Source organism: Myxocyprinus asiaticus, chromosome 24, assembly GCF_019703515.2.
Source record: "Myxocyprinus asiaticus isolate MX2 ecotype Aquarium Trade chromosome 24, UBuf_Myxa_2, whole genome shotgun sequence".
In the NCBI taxonomy this organism is placed as follows: domain Eukaryota; kingdom Metazoa; phylum Chordata; class Actinopteri; order Cypriniformes; family Catostomidae; genus Myxocyprinus; species Myxocyprinus asiaticus.
The window spans coordinates 37,495,160-37,510,524 of NC_059367.1; the positions used below are offsets into that span (position 1 = coordinate 37,495,160).

Below are 15,365 nucleotides of genomic sequence, written 5' to 3' on the forward strand. Positions count from 1 at the left end.
AGTCACGTGACACCCGATCCCGGAACTGAGCGCCCATGAGCAAAGATGGCAGCCTCTGCGCTAGCTGAGCACTGTTAATGAGGATGCTAATGGTTAGCTCTCTCCAGGTACTTAATAGCTCCATGAGTGGAACGCAGCACCGTAATAGTTTTCGGCCGCGAGGTGGCAGTAAGGTTCAATCAGTAGTCTTATGACGGGAAGAGGGAAAAAAAAACACTGTTGTCTTCCGGGTGACGTGTTCTCGTCATTGACATTCTGTAAAACGAATCTCTTCGTGTGCCTTTCCTCCCTCGCCTGGCCTTTAAACAGCATGTGGACTCCCGCAAATGGATGTCACGCCAAATACTAAGGAGTTTTTAGCTGAGAAGTTTGTCCAGTTGCAGGAACTTGAGGTCTGGGCTGGAACGATTGCAGAATCAGTTGTTGGCTGTCTCAAAACCGAGAGAGTTGCCTACCTAGACAGCACATGGTGCATCATAGACGTGCAGCTCACTAGGCTTTGAATGTTTTCATTCATCATATGTATCGATCCAATTATATTTGATGGATAAAACGTTTTTTGCATGGTTTTGCAGTGTATGTTGATCTTTTGAGTTTAATGGTTTATGTTCCAGACCATGAAGTTATAACACTTTAATGTGAAATACTGAGAGATAGTGCGATATAATGCATAATTCTTCCCGTTGAGTGCCTGAATGTTTACTTATTAGTTGAACCCGGACAGGGTTGTTGACATGAAATGCCAAGTAATGTCATGCAGTAGGACCAATCCTTTGTCTACGTCACACGCGGAAGTGGTGGCAGAAATCGTCCGCAAACAGAAAACTATTATCGGATTCCGTTGTTGAAAAATTATTTTGAGGGTCCCGTAGATGGCTGTGGCTTCAAGACATCAACAGAGCTGACTGGACTGAGGAGATCATTTAAGCTGACGTCTTTGCAGCAAACATTTATAGCGACAATATTACAGATATGTTATTAACTCATCATTATAATAATTGTGTAGCTAATAATATTTGTGTATTTATGATGGTTTTGTGTCGTATTTTCGTTTAATCGTCTAATCTGTCAAATCTAACACAACAGTCTAACGGCTTTCTGCCACCGCGTACTGCGCATGCGCTGAAATCTTTGTAAACAATAGGATTGGTCTATATAGACAACTTCATCTAAAACATTTTCTCATTCCTGTATGATTATTGGCCTATACATGCAGGTTATGATCTTTATAATAATTGAGAGACTAAATGGTGTATTTGTTCTATTTACTATTGTTATTATTATTATTATTGTTATTATTATTAATTGATCAAACCACATGATTATTTAGGCTAAGTGAACTGTAAATCAGCTACTAAAAGGTGATAGTATTTAAAAACTTTCAAAAAATGGTTATCAGTTTCAGAACTTTCAATATACACTTTACCATGCATTATTATGTACATTTTACTCTAAAATCGTGAAAAAAAAAAAAAAAACGGTTTGTGATTTGTCAACTACAAGGGTTCTACAGTCATGGAAAACCTGGAAATATCACGGAAGTTTAAATTGAGTTGTCTAGGCCTGAAAAACATTTTTAAATACATGGAAATATCTGTGGTAAATATCCTTTTTTTTTTTTTTTTTTTTTTTTGTAGTTATGCGCTGCTCTAAAATATTTAAGCGGCAAGCTAGATATTGCTCTTGTTTAAAGTAAAACTTGCTCAAGTCATAGAGATGTTTGTCTTTCCAAGAAATTGTCATTCACAAAATTGGTGTGAATTATTATTTTTTTAATTTTAATTTTGTATTTTTTGTTATTGTACTTAGGTTAATAACATGGTAAGATACAGAGCATACAATAATCAATTATATTGTTCAACAGTTCAAAAAGTGTGAAATACAATAAAGAACAAAAAAACAACAATAATAATACAAAACACTTCATGTGTGGGCAGGTACATGAATTTGAAAAGCTTTAGAATTTGTATTGTTTTCATAAGTTCCTGATTTTGTGTTCTCATGTTTGAAAGGGTTTCAAAATACATCTTAAGATCAGTGTTACAGAAGGTAATATATGAGGGTTTTTTCTGAGTTACTCTTGTCTTGTGAATGTAAAACTTTGCTAAATAAAAAAAAAAAACAAAAAAAAAAAAAAAAATATATATATATATATATATATATATATTTGTAGTTTTAGGAAAAAAAACATGGTTTTAAATGTAAAGATTTGTTCAGTTTTATTGTCATGTCCATTTTAAAGTCAATCCAAAACGAAATGGAGAAAGGGCAATAAATATTCAATAACTTCCACCGATGTGCTAATTGGTGTGAATGATACAGAAGCAAATTATTATCATTATTTTTTAACTGGAAAGGTCATCGAAAATGTCATTGGTCAAAAACCATTGGAACCTTGAATTACCCTCATGCACGTCTTCATGATGCATGGCAGTAATCAATGAAACTGTCTCTTTCATTCACAGCACGATGTCCGTTTCAGTACAGCAGAGAGATGTGTGGTTCCCCCCAGACTGGGAGGATGATGAGCGTATGGCTTTCTTATTCTCTGCCTTTAAAGAAAACCGAGATGTAGACTGTACAGACTGGGATGGGAAGATCGACTTCTGGAGCCCTCTGATCATTAATCACTGCAGGCGACGCGGATCAGTATGTGTGACTCTGCAGGACCTAAATGACAGTTTCAGAAGAAAGGGGACTGTACCTTTGGGCTTGAGTACTGTAATTCAGAGCATGATCAGGTATTTCACTGTCACCTAAAATAGAGTGGATTTCATTGTGGCCTCCACATGGCTTGCATCAGCATTGCCCAATACATACACTCTATGTAGTGAATTTCAACTTTGACCCTGTTGTCGCTGACCTTTCATAGAATCAGCCAATGATTACTGGATAATTTGCATACATGCAAAGTCTGTTTCTGCAGTGACAGGTCCAACTAAACACTGTAGTAATTTTTACAAATTTTTACCTCACTAATGATCTCTTTTTAGAGCATTAAGAAAAGAGATGTTGAATGTTTTATCATTTATTTTTATTAATAAATATTGTGTTTCCAAACATCCAGATAGAACTAATTAAAAATTCCCCAAAAACATCCGTAAACATTAACGTAAATCATTTTCTGCAATTAATGCATCAAAGCAATTGGCAAGACCTTTTTCTCTTTCAAGTCCAAATACATGTTTTTAGTGTTTACTGAGCACACCTCACGCTTTCTTGCCTTATAAAACCACCCTTCTGTGGTGCTTGTCATGTGGAGGGAAAAGCGGTGTTTGACACAAGCATTGAGTGGAGCGTTGATGCCCCGACGCTTAAAGTAATAGTTCACCCAAAAATTTATTTCTTCTGCAGAACACAAACAAAGATTTTTAGAAGAATATCTCAGCTCTGTAGGTCCACACAATGCAAGTTAATGGGATCCAAAGCTTTGAAGCTCCAAAAAGCTCATAAAGGCAGCATAAAAGTAATCCACTTGACTCCAGTGGTTTAATCCATGTCTTCTGAAGTGATCCAATCAGTTTTGGGTGAGAACAGACCAAAATATAACTTCTTTTCACTGTACATCATGCTATTGCAGTCTCTAGGAGTGATCATGATTTCATGATTAAACTATTGGAGTCTTATGGATTCTGTTTATGCTGCTTTTATGTGCTTTTTGGAGCTTCAAAGTTTTGGACCCTGTTGACTTTCATTGTATGGACCAACAGGGCTGAAATATTCTTCTAAATAGTTTGTGTTCTGCAGAAGAAAGAAAGTCATACACATCTGGGATGGCATGAGGGTGAGTAAATGATGAGATAATTTTTTATTTTTGGGTGAAATATCCCTTTAACAATGCATGCAAACATGCATATTTGTGCATAAAATCCTGTGTGCGAATGTTTTACACAGAAATCATGATTCATGATCATCAGTTCGCACTGAAATGTTTTCTAAATGTATGACAAAATGTAGAACCCAAATCACATGTATGCAAAAATCATAGACGCCTGGGGACCTTAGAAGCATGGAATGTGTTAAACCGAAAGGTCATATATATTTGTCCAAATGTGACATTTCTGTTGATGTTCTTTACTTTGCTCTGTATGACTTAATTTGAAGTAAAACCATTGAAATACAAAAAAGAAGAAAAAAAGGATTAACACTTGTATGCAATTATTAGTGAATGAGACTCAGTGTCTCAACGAAATTTGAAACTTGGATCAAGATGATGAATGATCATATTTATTAAAGGTATGGATTTTGTTTGTCCTTCTAGGAGTGGGAAGGTGCAGAAGGAATCAGAGTATGCTGCAAATGTAGACTTGGGCTGGTTGTCATGGGGTGTTGGACTCTTGTTGGTTCGACCTCTGAAATGGACTCTGTCTGCTCTGCTGGGCAGTGGGAGAGTTCCTCTAGAGGAGTCGTTTGTTGTGATAGATCTGGTAAAAGTAAGTGTGTCTCCAGTCAAATTGACAATCATTTAAAGTGAAATGGCAACTTTATCTCCTTGGACCAGAATAACTTTCCCTGATATATTTGTATCTAGCTCAGTTTTAGGGAAAGCTCCATCATGATTGGCATGAATCCTAATAATGGTAAATAGCTTTTAATTAATAACTGTGTTCATGGTTCTACAGCAGTGGTTTTCAACTGGTTTTGTATTAGTATTGGACCCAGATTTTAGATTAGTTCAGGTGGCGACCCAACACCGTAACACAATTTCCTTAAAATCAAATATCGAAATGTACAAATTATACCATGAACTGCATAGGTCCAACAATATGCAACATTATAGAGCACAACAGTCTGGTTCCGAAAGTAAAAATCCCACTCATTTTTCCACAGAAAAATTTATTTTCTACGATAGCTTATAAACCTTTAAAGACAGACCTATAGTGAGATACAAAGTTGTTCATCGATGGTATATGCTTCCGTTGAAGCCATCAGTCCTTGTTATTTCAACTTCATTGCTTAAAAATCGTGCTTAATTGCGTAATTCCTGGTGACCAACTACATTACCCATAATCCTTAAAACCCACACCAATCAGAGAACAGCAGCCAACAAAGCCCGCCAAACTAGTCCAGCAACGAGCGTCATGATGCACTGTGAATGACGCAATCGAGCCGGTCTTTCTACACCCTCAAACTACATATATATTTGTATTTGTCAGAATATTTCGCAGTAAACCTAAAATATTTAGAATATTGTTTCTATACTTACAATCAACAACTTAAAATCAATAGTTTAATATATTTTAATAATTTTTTTATTAGATTACGTCATTCACAATGCTTCTTGGGATTGTAGTTTGTACCCTTGTGAAAGACGGTAAGTACACCGTCTTGTACCTTTGTCTTTTTGTCAGATTTTTAAATACTTTTTTTTTGCTTCAAATCAAAGTTTGTAATGCTGTGATTCACCTTGGAGCTGGTTGGTTTGGTTCATGGCTTACAACTCTTTTATGAAGGATTTTATGAAAAGTGTGTGGAAAAAATTAATGGGAAAGATACTTTCAGAACCCATACTTTTGCGCTCTATTGAGCGTTAAGTTTCTAAAATTCTCTTGAATACTGATGGTTTCACATTCTTGGCACTCAATGAGTGTGTTTACATGCATATATATAAGAACTTTGTAGTCTGCACAAACATGTTAATGATTGATTTTTGAGGATGAGTGCATGCAACCTGTCCATGTTGGTATCTGCTTTATTTGGCCAGCTTCTACCAAGTGACAGACAAAGTGACAAAATACTGCAGTTTATTTGGACGCACAGCTTTTGACGTCAACAACAAAAGATATGGGAGGCATTTTTACCTCCCATTTAGTCTATTTATTTTGCTATCCTAATTTTACCCGATTATATGTTTAGTTGCTTTTTATTATTTGCATTTAGCATTGTTTTTTCCCTATGGTCTACGAACCCATCAGAACTGCGATGCACCAGTTGAGAATCACTGCTCTAGAGATACTTAGTATAACTCATCTTCATCTTAGCATTAACATACCCAATCTTTGAGGAGCATTCTAGGATGCTCAGAACATGATTAAAACAGTGTATATGTTATTTATATGGCCTGTAGGTAGTTATCAGTGAGAGCTGAGAGTCGGCTGTTTTCCACTTGTAGGAAAAGGCAGCAGCACTTTTGGCGGCATATCGGAGTTCTCCGTTAGCAGAGCGCTCTCTGCTGTCTTTCCATGAGATACGTGCTCTCTCCTCTCACATCTGTCCTGATGAAAGCACTCTTTGCATGGCCCTGCTACAGCTACAGAGGGAAAAACATGTCACCGTTTCACTCCATGAGGGCGAAAAGGTGTGTTTGTGTTCATGAAAGAACCTGCTTACAACCACAAAGATTTCAGAATAGAAAAGTGGTGTATTTTCTGAACAATATTGAATAAAGAAAGAATAACTGTTCACTTGGACACTTTTGGCCTCTTAAGTGACACTTAATGTCTGAATTTCATATACAGTTTGAATAAAGCACTGAGGAAGGTTTGCTATCTTGCAGTAAAACTTAAACATATCTCACATATAGTGGTGTGTCATCTTTTTAAACAATATACAAATTTGTGTATACATTTACAATAATTCTAGAGCTTTTCTTGAACTAACTTCACGTTTTTTTAGCCAATTTTTTTTTTCTCGATTTCAATTAACCAGTTGGTGTCAAGGTGACTTTTAGTGGAGGCTTGAAGTCAGTTCCCCTCAAGTTCACACAGGTGTCCTAGCAGAGTAACCACAGGTGTAGTTCATCCATTATCTATGGACTTGTTCCAAGTTTGACAACCAATAAGTGTCCAAATACAAACAATAATTTTGAACTATATATATATATATATATATATATATATATATATATATATATATATATATATATATATATATATATATATATATTATAATTTGCAACCTTACGAACTTCATTTTGTAAAAGGTTTGCTTAAAGTGTGTTTGTACTGTACTTGGTTTGGTAATATGTTACATTATTCAAAGATACATCTCTCTCTGTCTATATATTTACAGTATGTGTGTGTGTATATGTATATATATATATATACACCGATCAGCCACAACATTTAAACCACCTGCCTAATATTGTGTAGGTCCCCCTCATGTCACCAAAACAATGCCAACCCGCATCTCAGAATAGCATTTTGAGATTGTATTCTTCTCACCACAATTGTACAGAGTGGTTATCTGAGTTACTGTAGACTTTGTCAGTTCGAACCAGTCTGGTCATTCTCTGTTGAACTCTCTCATCAACAAGGCGTTTCCATCCACAGAACCGCCGCTCACTGGATGTTTTTTGTTTTTGGCACCATTCAGAGTAAATTTTAGAGACTGTTGTGTGTGAAAATCCCAGGAGATCAGCAGTTACAGAAATACTCAAACCACCAACAATCATCCATGCGATTATCTAATCAGCCAATCGTGTGGCAGCATTGCAGTGCATAAAATCAAGCAGATATGGGTCTGGAGCTTCAGTTAATGTTCACATCAACCATCAGAATGGGGAAAATATGTGATCTCAGAGATTTGGACCGTGGCATGATTGTTGATGCCAGATGGGCTGGTTTGAGTATTTCTGTAACTGTACAGCTCGGTACAATTGTGGTGAGAAGAATAGCATCTCAGAATACTATTCTGAGATGCGGGTTGGTGCTGTTTTGGCGGCTCAATTTTGGAATAATGTACAGATTTTGATCTTATGGAAAGAAATTGGTACTTTTATTCACCAAAGTGGCATTCAACTGATCACAATGTATAGTCAGGACATTAATAACGGGAAAAATTACTATTACAATTTGAATTTTTTTTTTTCAGAACTTGTTAAACTACTTCAAAGAGTTCTCATCAAAAAATCAAATGACAGCTTTGCAGATCCTTGACATTCTATCTGTCAGTTTGTCCAGATGCTCAGGTGACATTTCGCTTCACGCTTCTTGTAGCACTTACCATAGATGTGGCTGTCTTGTCGGGAACTTCACACGCACCTTACAGTCTAGCTGATCCCTCAAAAGCTCAATGGGGTTAAGATCCATAACACTCTTTTCCAATTATCTGTTGTCCAATGTCTGTGTTTCTTTGCCCACTCTAACCTTTTCTTTTTGTTTTTCTGTTTCAAAAGTGGCTTTTTTTTTGCAATTCTTCCCATAAGGCCTGCACCCCTGAGTCTTCTCTTTACTGTTGTACATGAAACTGGTGTTGAGCGGGTAGAATTCAATGAAGCTGTCAGCTGAGGACATGTGAGGACATTATTTCTCAAACTAGAGACTCTGATGTACTTATCCTCTTGTTTAGTTGTACATCTGGCCTTCCACATCTCTTTCTGTCCTTGTTAGAGCCAGTTGTCCTTTGTCTTTGAGGACTGTAGTGTACACCTTTGTATGAAATCTTCAGTTTTTTGGCAATTTCAAGCATTGTATAGCCTTCATTCCTCAAAACAATGATTGACTGACGAGTTTCTAGAGAAAGCTATTTCTTTTTTGCCATTTTTGACCTAATATTGACCTTAAGACATGCCAGTCTATTGCATACTGTGGTAACTCAAAAGCAAACACAAAGACAATGTTAAGCTTCATTAAATGAACCAAATAGCTTTCAACTGTGTTTGATATAATGACAAGTGATTTTCTAGTACCAAATTAGCAATTAACATGATTACTCAAGGATAAGGAGTTAGAGTGATGGCTGCTGGAAATGGGGCCTGTCTAGATTGGATCAAAAATGACTTTTTCAAATAGTGATGGTGCTGTTTTTTACATCAGTAATGTCCTGACTATACTTTGTGATCAGTTGAATGCCACTTTGGTGAATTGAAGTACCAATTTCCTTCCAAAGCTTTTGGCCACCAGTGTGTGTGTGTGTGTGTGTGTGTGTGTGTGTGTGTGTGTGTGTGTGTGTGTGTGTATGTGTGTGTGTATGTGTGTGTGTATGTGTGTGTGTATGTGTGTGTGTATGTGTGTGTGTATGTGTATGTGTGTGTGTGTGTGTGTGTGTGTGTGTGTATATATATATATATATATATATATATATATATATATATATATATAAGGGCTGCGAATCGATGAAAATGTTTTAACTAATAAATCGCACAATTTTCTGTGATTAATTGCAATTAATCATGGTATATGGTATATTAAAACAAACATTAAAATATAACCATAAATATATTTAATTTTTATCTTGTCTCAAAGAACTTGCAAGAAATTGGTTAGTCATCACTTATATTAATTATTCAAATATGTATATGTTAAAATGTTCAGTTTGTATATATTTAATTATACACATTTTTAGAAGTATAAATCTTTGATACAAGCAGTGTTGGGTGTTATTCAATTACAAAGTAAATAGTTACTGTAATCTAGTTACGATTTTAAATTCTTGTAATCAAATTTGTTACTGACTTTCAATTAATTTATTTACTTTTAAGTAATAAAGTTATGCTTATTTCTAATATATTATTTATATAGAAAACATGAATTATGGCCCCGTAACGAATCATTATGAAGGAAAAATGTTTAACTTGTGTGTAACAGAACGGAAATATAGACATTAATTCAAATATGTTGAAATACTTTTTCAATGAAGTAATTAGTGAAGTAGTCTGATTACAATTTCAGATAAATAATTAGTAATTTTTACCGGATTACTACTTTTAAGTAACTTACCCTACACTGGATACAAGTGCATATATACAGTACATGCCATAAAATCAGTAGACACGCTGTAATTAAAAGTTTGGCAAAATCTTTTAGTGTTTTCCAATGGACTTTTTTAATTATAGGATCAAATGGGCAGATTCAATTTATGTATATAAAGCTTTATTGGCAAGATAAACTTTAGTGTACACTGCCAATGCATTTTTAGACACTATACAGTACATACAGATATAAAAGAGATCGCTTTTGACACTGGTCAGATAACAGTGAGTGAGCGTTTTCAAGCTATACCAAGAGACACGGCAGCTTGTCGCATCACTCCCACACCTGGCTCACCACTTGCGGGTCAAGTCTCCATTCTCCGTACAGTAAATCCACTGTCGTGTTTATTATGCCCGGCACATGCGTCGCGCATAATGAATAAGCGTGCACTGCTCCACACAATCCATTTCTGTGCTAGGATGTGCAGTCGAGTCAAGCGTGTAGCCGTGTACTTCTGGAAATTTATACTGTATATGCCAATTTTAAGTGAGAAAAAAAAAAACGGATACTGCATTAATTGTTACATTTTTTTTTTTTTTTTTTTTTTTTTTTACACGTTAAACAGTCAAATATTAATTGCAGACATTTCCCAGCCCTGTTATTTATACAGTGTATTTTTAAATAACTTTCTGACTTTTGCCTCTCTGTCCATAAGCTGGTGAAATTTAGTCAGACAAGGCAGGGCCGCGTGTCTCCCGTCAGCGAGGTGGACCTGGGCATTTATCAGCTCCAGCGCAGTGAGAAACTTCTGGAGGAGAGGGTGGAGGCGTTGGGACAGGAAGCGGAAAAGTGAGCCAGTTCATCCAAATTGTATTGACATTATTTTAGTAAGATGTCATGTTCTGCAGTTTTTGCAATGCTGCTCTAGCTAAATTGTGTGTTGTGTGACATGTACAGGTGCAAACAACAGGCAAAAGCTCTGCTTAAAGAGGGGAAGAAATCCCAGGTATAAGCACACTATATATCCTTTTTGTGTTGTATACCTAACTGATTTAATACTAATAGACAAGAAAAGTGAATGCCCTTTCTATTCATGTCACAGGCCCTGAGGTGTTTACGTGGAGGCAAGCGGGTGGAGAAGAAAGCAGATCGTCTCTCTGCACAGCTTGAGACAGTGAAGGGGATTCTGGAAAGGATAGCAAACTCCCAAACCGATCGCCTGGTGAGACGCACAAACACAAAGACGCATTGACAGTCTGGTGTGAGTGACAACACACGCTGTGCACCATTACTAGCCAATGTCACCCACACTTTTTACATGCAAGACAGCAATGGATTGAAATTCCACATGCCTTCTTTTTTACTTCCACAATTTTTTCCAGCTGCTTAAAGTGTTGAAATTAAATTTCTGTTGTCATTTACTCACCCTCATGTCATTTCAAACCCATATGCTATTATGTTTTCTGTGGAGCACAAAAAAGAGAAATGTTCAAGAATATCCACGCAGCTCTTTCCATAAAACAGCAGTTTATAGTGACTACTGTTGTACAGCTTCATAAAACTACGGGATCAGAAAAGTAGTCGATACAACTTTCGATATGACCAGAGCAGAATGTGAGTTGCCTAGATATTGTTTTTGGGCAGTTCGAACATGCCTATAATGATAACATTTGAATGTGAAGTTTTTTGTTTGTTTTACTTTTTTTTTTTTTTTTACTAAAAATCATCTTATGATGTTTTTTTTTGTGTGTATTTTTGGAGTATTGACTTTGTAGGAAAATAGATGTGTAACTAGGGAAATGCTACGGTTAGGGTTGCTACCCGTCCCATAAAAATATGGGATCGTCCCATATTTAAAGATGAAATAATGAAATGATTTGTCCCATATTTAAGCTGGTCCAATGGAATAATGGCAGAATCGTTCATGATTTTCCATTTTGTTAATTTAACCTTAATATTCATTGAAAATTTTTGCCTACGGTGGGTAAGGGGCCCTCTGAAAACGCTAGGTTTAGTCCATTTATGCACCGCTGTTGTTACAGCCATCAAAGCGTTGCATCAACATTACAAGACAATCACTGTCAGACATTAAACCTTCGACTGTGAGTAATATTCCTGTATTCGTGAGTTGCTTTGGAGAGTCTTTACTGATTCTGTCTGACGCTTCTTAAATAAATAGTTTCAGTAAAAAAGGTTTAAACTGCTTGATGTCATGAACTAGATGTGTACATGCATGCGGTATTATTTTGCAGGTCTGCTATGACCCTGAAGCACTCCGGTTAAATTGAAGCACGTCATTCTGTGTTCAGGATGCGCACAAGCGGTTTTGTGCCGTTCTGTAAGTTTAGCCTTTTTATGTATTGAATATCTGTTAGTTAGCATGATGAATTGCTGCACTTAGCGTCTATATATATATATCCCCCTGAAACGCATCAGATCGGGATCACGTGACCATAACGGAGTCTAATTACTCTTAATTATCCTTATCAACGACTAGTCGACTAGTCGTTCAATCAACCGACCGACTAGTCGATTATGAAAATTGGCAGTTTTGCACATTCCTAACTCTCTTTTGCATTCCCCCGAAAAACAAAATAGCATATGGAATTTGAACAACATGAGACTGAGTAAATAAAGGCAGAATTTTCACTTTTCCTTAACATATAGACTATTTTGCTGTTGATGCACAACACAAATATCACATTACAATATTGAAGCCTATGCATTATGCATTACTGAATACAGTGTTTTTATATATATATATATATAAAATAGGTGATGCAGGCATACCAGGCTGGTGTGGCGGCTCTAAGAATCTCATTGAAGGGTGTAACTGTGGAGCGGGCAGAGAACCTGGTTGATCAGATACAGGAGGTGATGTATTCGAAATTTGCATTGTAGCTATGAATGGTTTAATACTATATGCTATGATAGTTACAATATAGTTCAGCTTTTAAATACAGGTTTTAATTTTGCATTGATGCTTGTTGTGTTAGTTGTGCGACACTCAGGATGAAGTTAACCAGACTCTTGCCAGTGGAGCGCTGGATTCTGGTATGTCACTTTCACTTGACATTTTTCACTATTCCTTGGCTGATGCTGTGTCAAAATGAATAAATCTATAGCTAATGAAAAGATCTTTAAGATTTATTATATATCACCCATGTTCTCATGGGTGTGGTGAAACTGGATTCCTAAGCTCTTATATTCTCAATTCAACACATTCATTTGATGTCATCTTTCTAATTGTTCTGCTATGATTGGAATTTCTGCCTTAAAGGCATCTGTTACTCATGAATTAATGGCGATAACGTCACCATGCTTTCACAGCTGAATTGTATTGAGCCTTAACTATAAATTCACCTTAAAAGGTAATGCTTCATGTGCTCATACTGTAGGTGGGGACTCAGAGGAGCTGGAGGAAGAGCTGAAGTCATTATTGGAGAAAAACGATGTGCTACCGGAGGTCCCCACACATGCTGTTTCTCCAGCAAGTAAAACGGGTATCTCAGATGATTTTCTCCAGTCTTTGCCCTCGGTGCCTGATGGCAGCCTAAGCATCACAGACGAGGAGTTGGAAAGAGAACTAAGTCAGCTTTCATTCTCTGACACAGGTTTCTTAGATCTTTTCTTTGAGCACTACTACCGGTATTATTTTGACAGGTTTTGCAAAATTTCCTTTTTGCCTACTTGTTAGGCTTGACAGCAGGTTGTAGATGTTGGATACCAGCATATATTTGGCATCTGAAATAAGATCCAATCAAAGTGTTATATTTGTAATATTTCATTATCAAGTTATCTTATAATGTATAGCTATACAACAGACATGAGTCTGCTGATGGAGGTTGTAAAATGTCCCTGTTTTGAATGTTTTTCTTAATATTTTTTTCTCTCCATTCCTCAGCTGTGCAGAAAGGAAACATTTCAGTTCAGAGGAGGCTCGAGCCGGCACAGTGACGTTTCAGTACAAGTATCCACTAAAATGGAAAAATTAATCGTTATACATTGAGAAAGCCATTAAATACATGTGTCCATTCATTGTAACACGCCCTTATAGAGCTGCTCAGGTTATAGTCCAAAAACCCAGAAGTCTAATTTGCCATGGGTTCCCTATGGATTGTCCTTTTGGGTTTTTGAACTTTTGTATAAAATAAGGTCTGTGGTAAACATTACTTGACGATACGTGGATGGTTTGTTCTACAACATAAATTCACGTTTTAGAGTTGACTGTGTGTAATTGATGTTGTAGAACAAAACGTCCAGGTATCGTCAAGTAATGTTTACCACAAACCTTATTTTACACAAAGTCAAAAACCCCATTATAAAAACACATAAGAAAATCCGAGGGATCCCATGGCAAATTAGACTTCCGGGTTCGCCTACAAATTGACGTCATGGCTGAACAGCTCTATTCATGTTTGTAATAGCATGTTTATTTTTGTTTTTTAAACAAAGTTTTAATAGTGGCCTTTTTGAGTTTGTAAAGTCTGTAAAATGTATTCTAATAAAAATGACAAATTATGATGCCAAATAAAAGTATATTCTTAGTGCATATTGTTTTGAGGAATGAGATGTACAGAGAGATGTGGATTTTAAATCATAAAAACAATTGTTTATATCTGTATGTTTTTTTTAATGCAAAAGAGCAAGACGTGTTTAGTTGACTAGATGCATTCTATAATTTACCAATAGGAATTATCTGACCAGCCCCTCATTATCATATTTGAGGAAGGAATACAGAAATAAATGTAAGGAAATGAAAGAAGAAATAATTATATAAATACAGAAATGTATAAATGCAGAAATAATTGTATAAATAAAGAGAAAAATGCAATGTTTTTCAATTATCAAGTTTACATTTTTTTCAGCATTTTTGTATTTCTACAACCATTTACAGTCATGGGAAAAAGAAAGTACACCCTCCTTGAATTCTATGGTTTTACGTATCAGGGCATAATAAAAATCATCTGGTCCTTAGCAGGTCTTAAAATTAGGTAAATACAACCTCAGATGAGCACAACACATGACATATTACACTGTGTCATGATTTAACAAAAACAAAGTCAAAATGAAAAACTGAAAAACTAAGTACACCTTATGATTCAATAGCTTGTAGAACGACCTTTAGCAGCAGTAACTTAAAGTAATCGTTTTCTGTACGACTTTATCAGTCTCTAACATGGTTGTGGAGGAATTTTGGCCCACTCTTCTTTACAACGTTGCTTCAGTTCATTGAGGTTTGCGGGCATTCGTTTATGCACAGCTCTCTTAAGGTCCCACCACAGCATTTCAATTGGGTTGAGGTCTGGACTTTGACTGGGCCATTGCAACACCTTGGTTCTTTTATTTTTCAGCCATTCTGTTGTAGATTTGCTGGTGTGCTTGGGATCATTGTCCTGTTGCATGACCCAATTTCGGCCAAGCTTTAGCTGTCAAACAGATGGCCTCACATTTGTCTCTAGAATACTTTGGTATACAGAAGAGTTCTTGGTCGACTCAATGACTGCAAAGTGCCCAGGTCCTGTGGCTGCAAAACAAGCCCAAATCATCACCCCTCCACCACCGTGCTTGACAGTTGGTATGAGGTTTTTGGGCTGATATGCTGTGTTTGGTTTTTGCCAAACGTGGCGCTGTGCATTATGGCCAAACATCTCCACTTTGGTCTCGTCTGTCCAAAGGACATTGTTCCAGAAGTCTTGTGGTTTGTTCAGATGCAACTTTGCAAACCTAAGC

At 36.4% G+C, this 15,365-nt stretch overlaps 1 protein-coding gene across 4 annotated transcripts; it reads left to right on the top strand.

Moving 5' to 3' along the window:
• On the top strand, nt 1-14,487 carry LOC127415461 (charged multivesicular body protein 7-like). 4 transcript variants are annotated; one of them, XM_051654222.1, is made up of 11 exons: nt 1-107; nt 2,466-2,741; nt 4,262-4,433; nt 6,113-6,298; nt 10,348-10,481; nt 10,590-10,638; nt 10,735-10,854; nt 12,408-12,506; nt 12,629-12,686; nt 13,031-13,246; nt 13,537-14,487. In XM_051654222.1, exons 2-11 carry the CDS (start codon nt 2,470-2,472, stop codon nt 13,587-13,589), a joined length of 1,359 nt encoding a protein of 452 aa, XP_051510182.1. In that variant the 5' UTR covers nt 1-107; nt 2,466-2,469; the 3' UTR covers nt 13,590-14,487. The 4 variants fall into 4 exon arrangements, with proteins under 4 accessions (XP_051510182.1, XP_051510180.1, XP_051510181.1 ...); XM_051654220.1 differs by lacking the exon at nt 1-107 and adding an exon at nt 214-469; XM_051654221.1 differs by lacking the exon at nt 1-107 and adding an exon at nt 230-392.
• The last annotated feature ends 878 nt before the right edge of the window (nt 14,488-15,365 follow it).

Excerpts from the sequence above, each read along its gene's own strand:
- LOC127415461 (XM_051654220.1), top strand. The coding sequence starts at position 327 with ATGGATGTCACGCCAAATACTAAGGAGTTTTTAGCTGAGAAGTTTGTC. Across the intron at positions 2,742-4,261 it reads GTAATTCAGAGCATGATCAG|GAGTGGGAAGGTGCAGAAGG; the intron begins GTATTTCACTGT and ends TTGTCCTTCTAG. Across the intron at positions 4,434-6,112 it reads TTGTGATAGATCTGGTAAAA|GAAAAGGCAGCAGCACTTTT; the intron begins GTAAGTGTGTCT and ends TTCCACTTGTAG.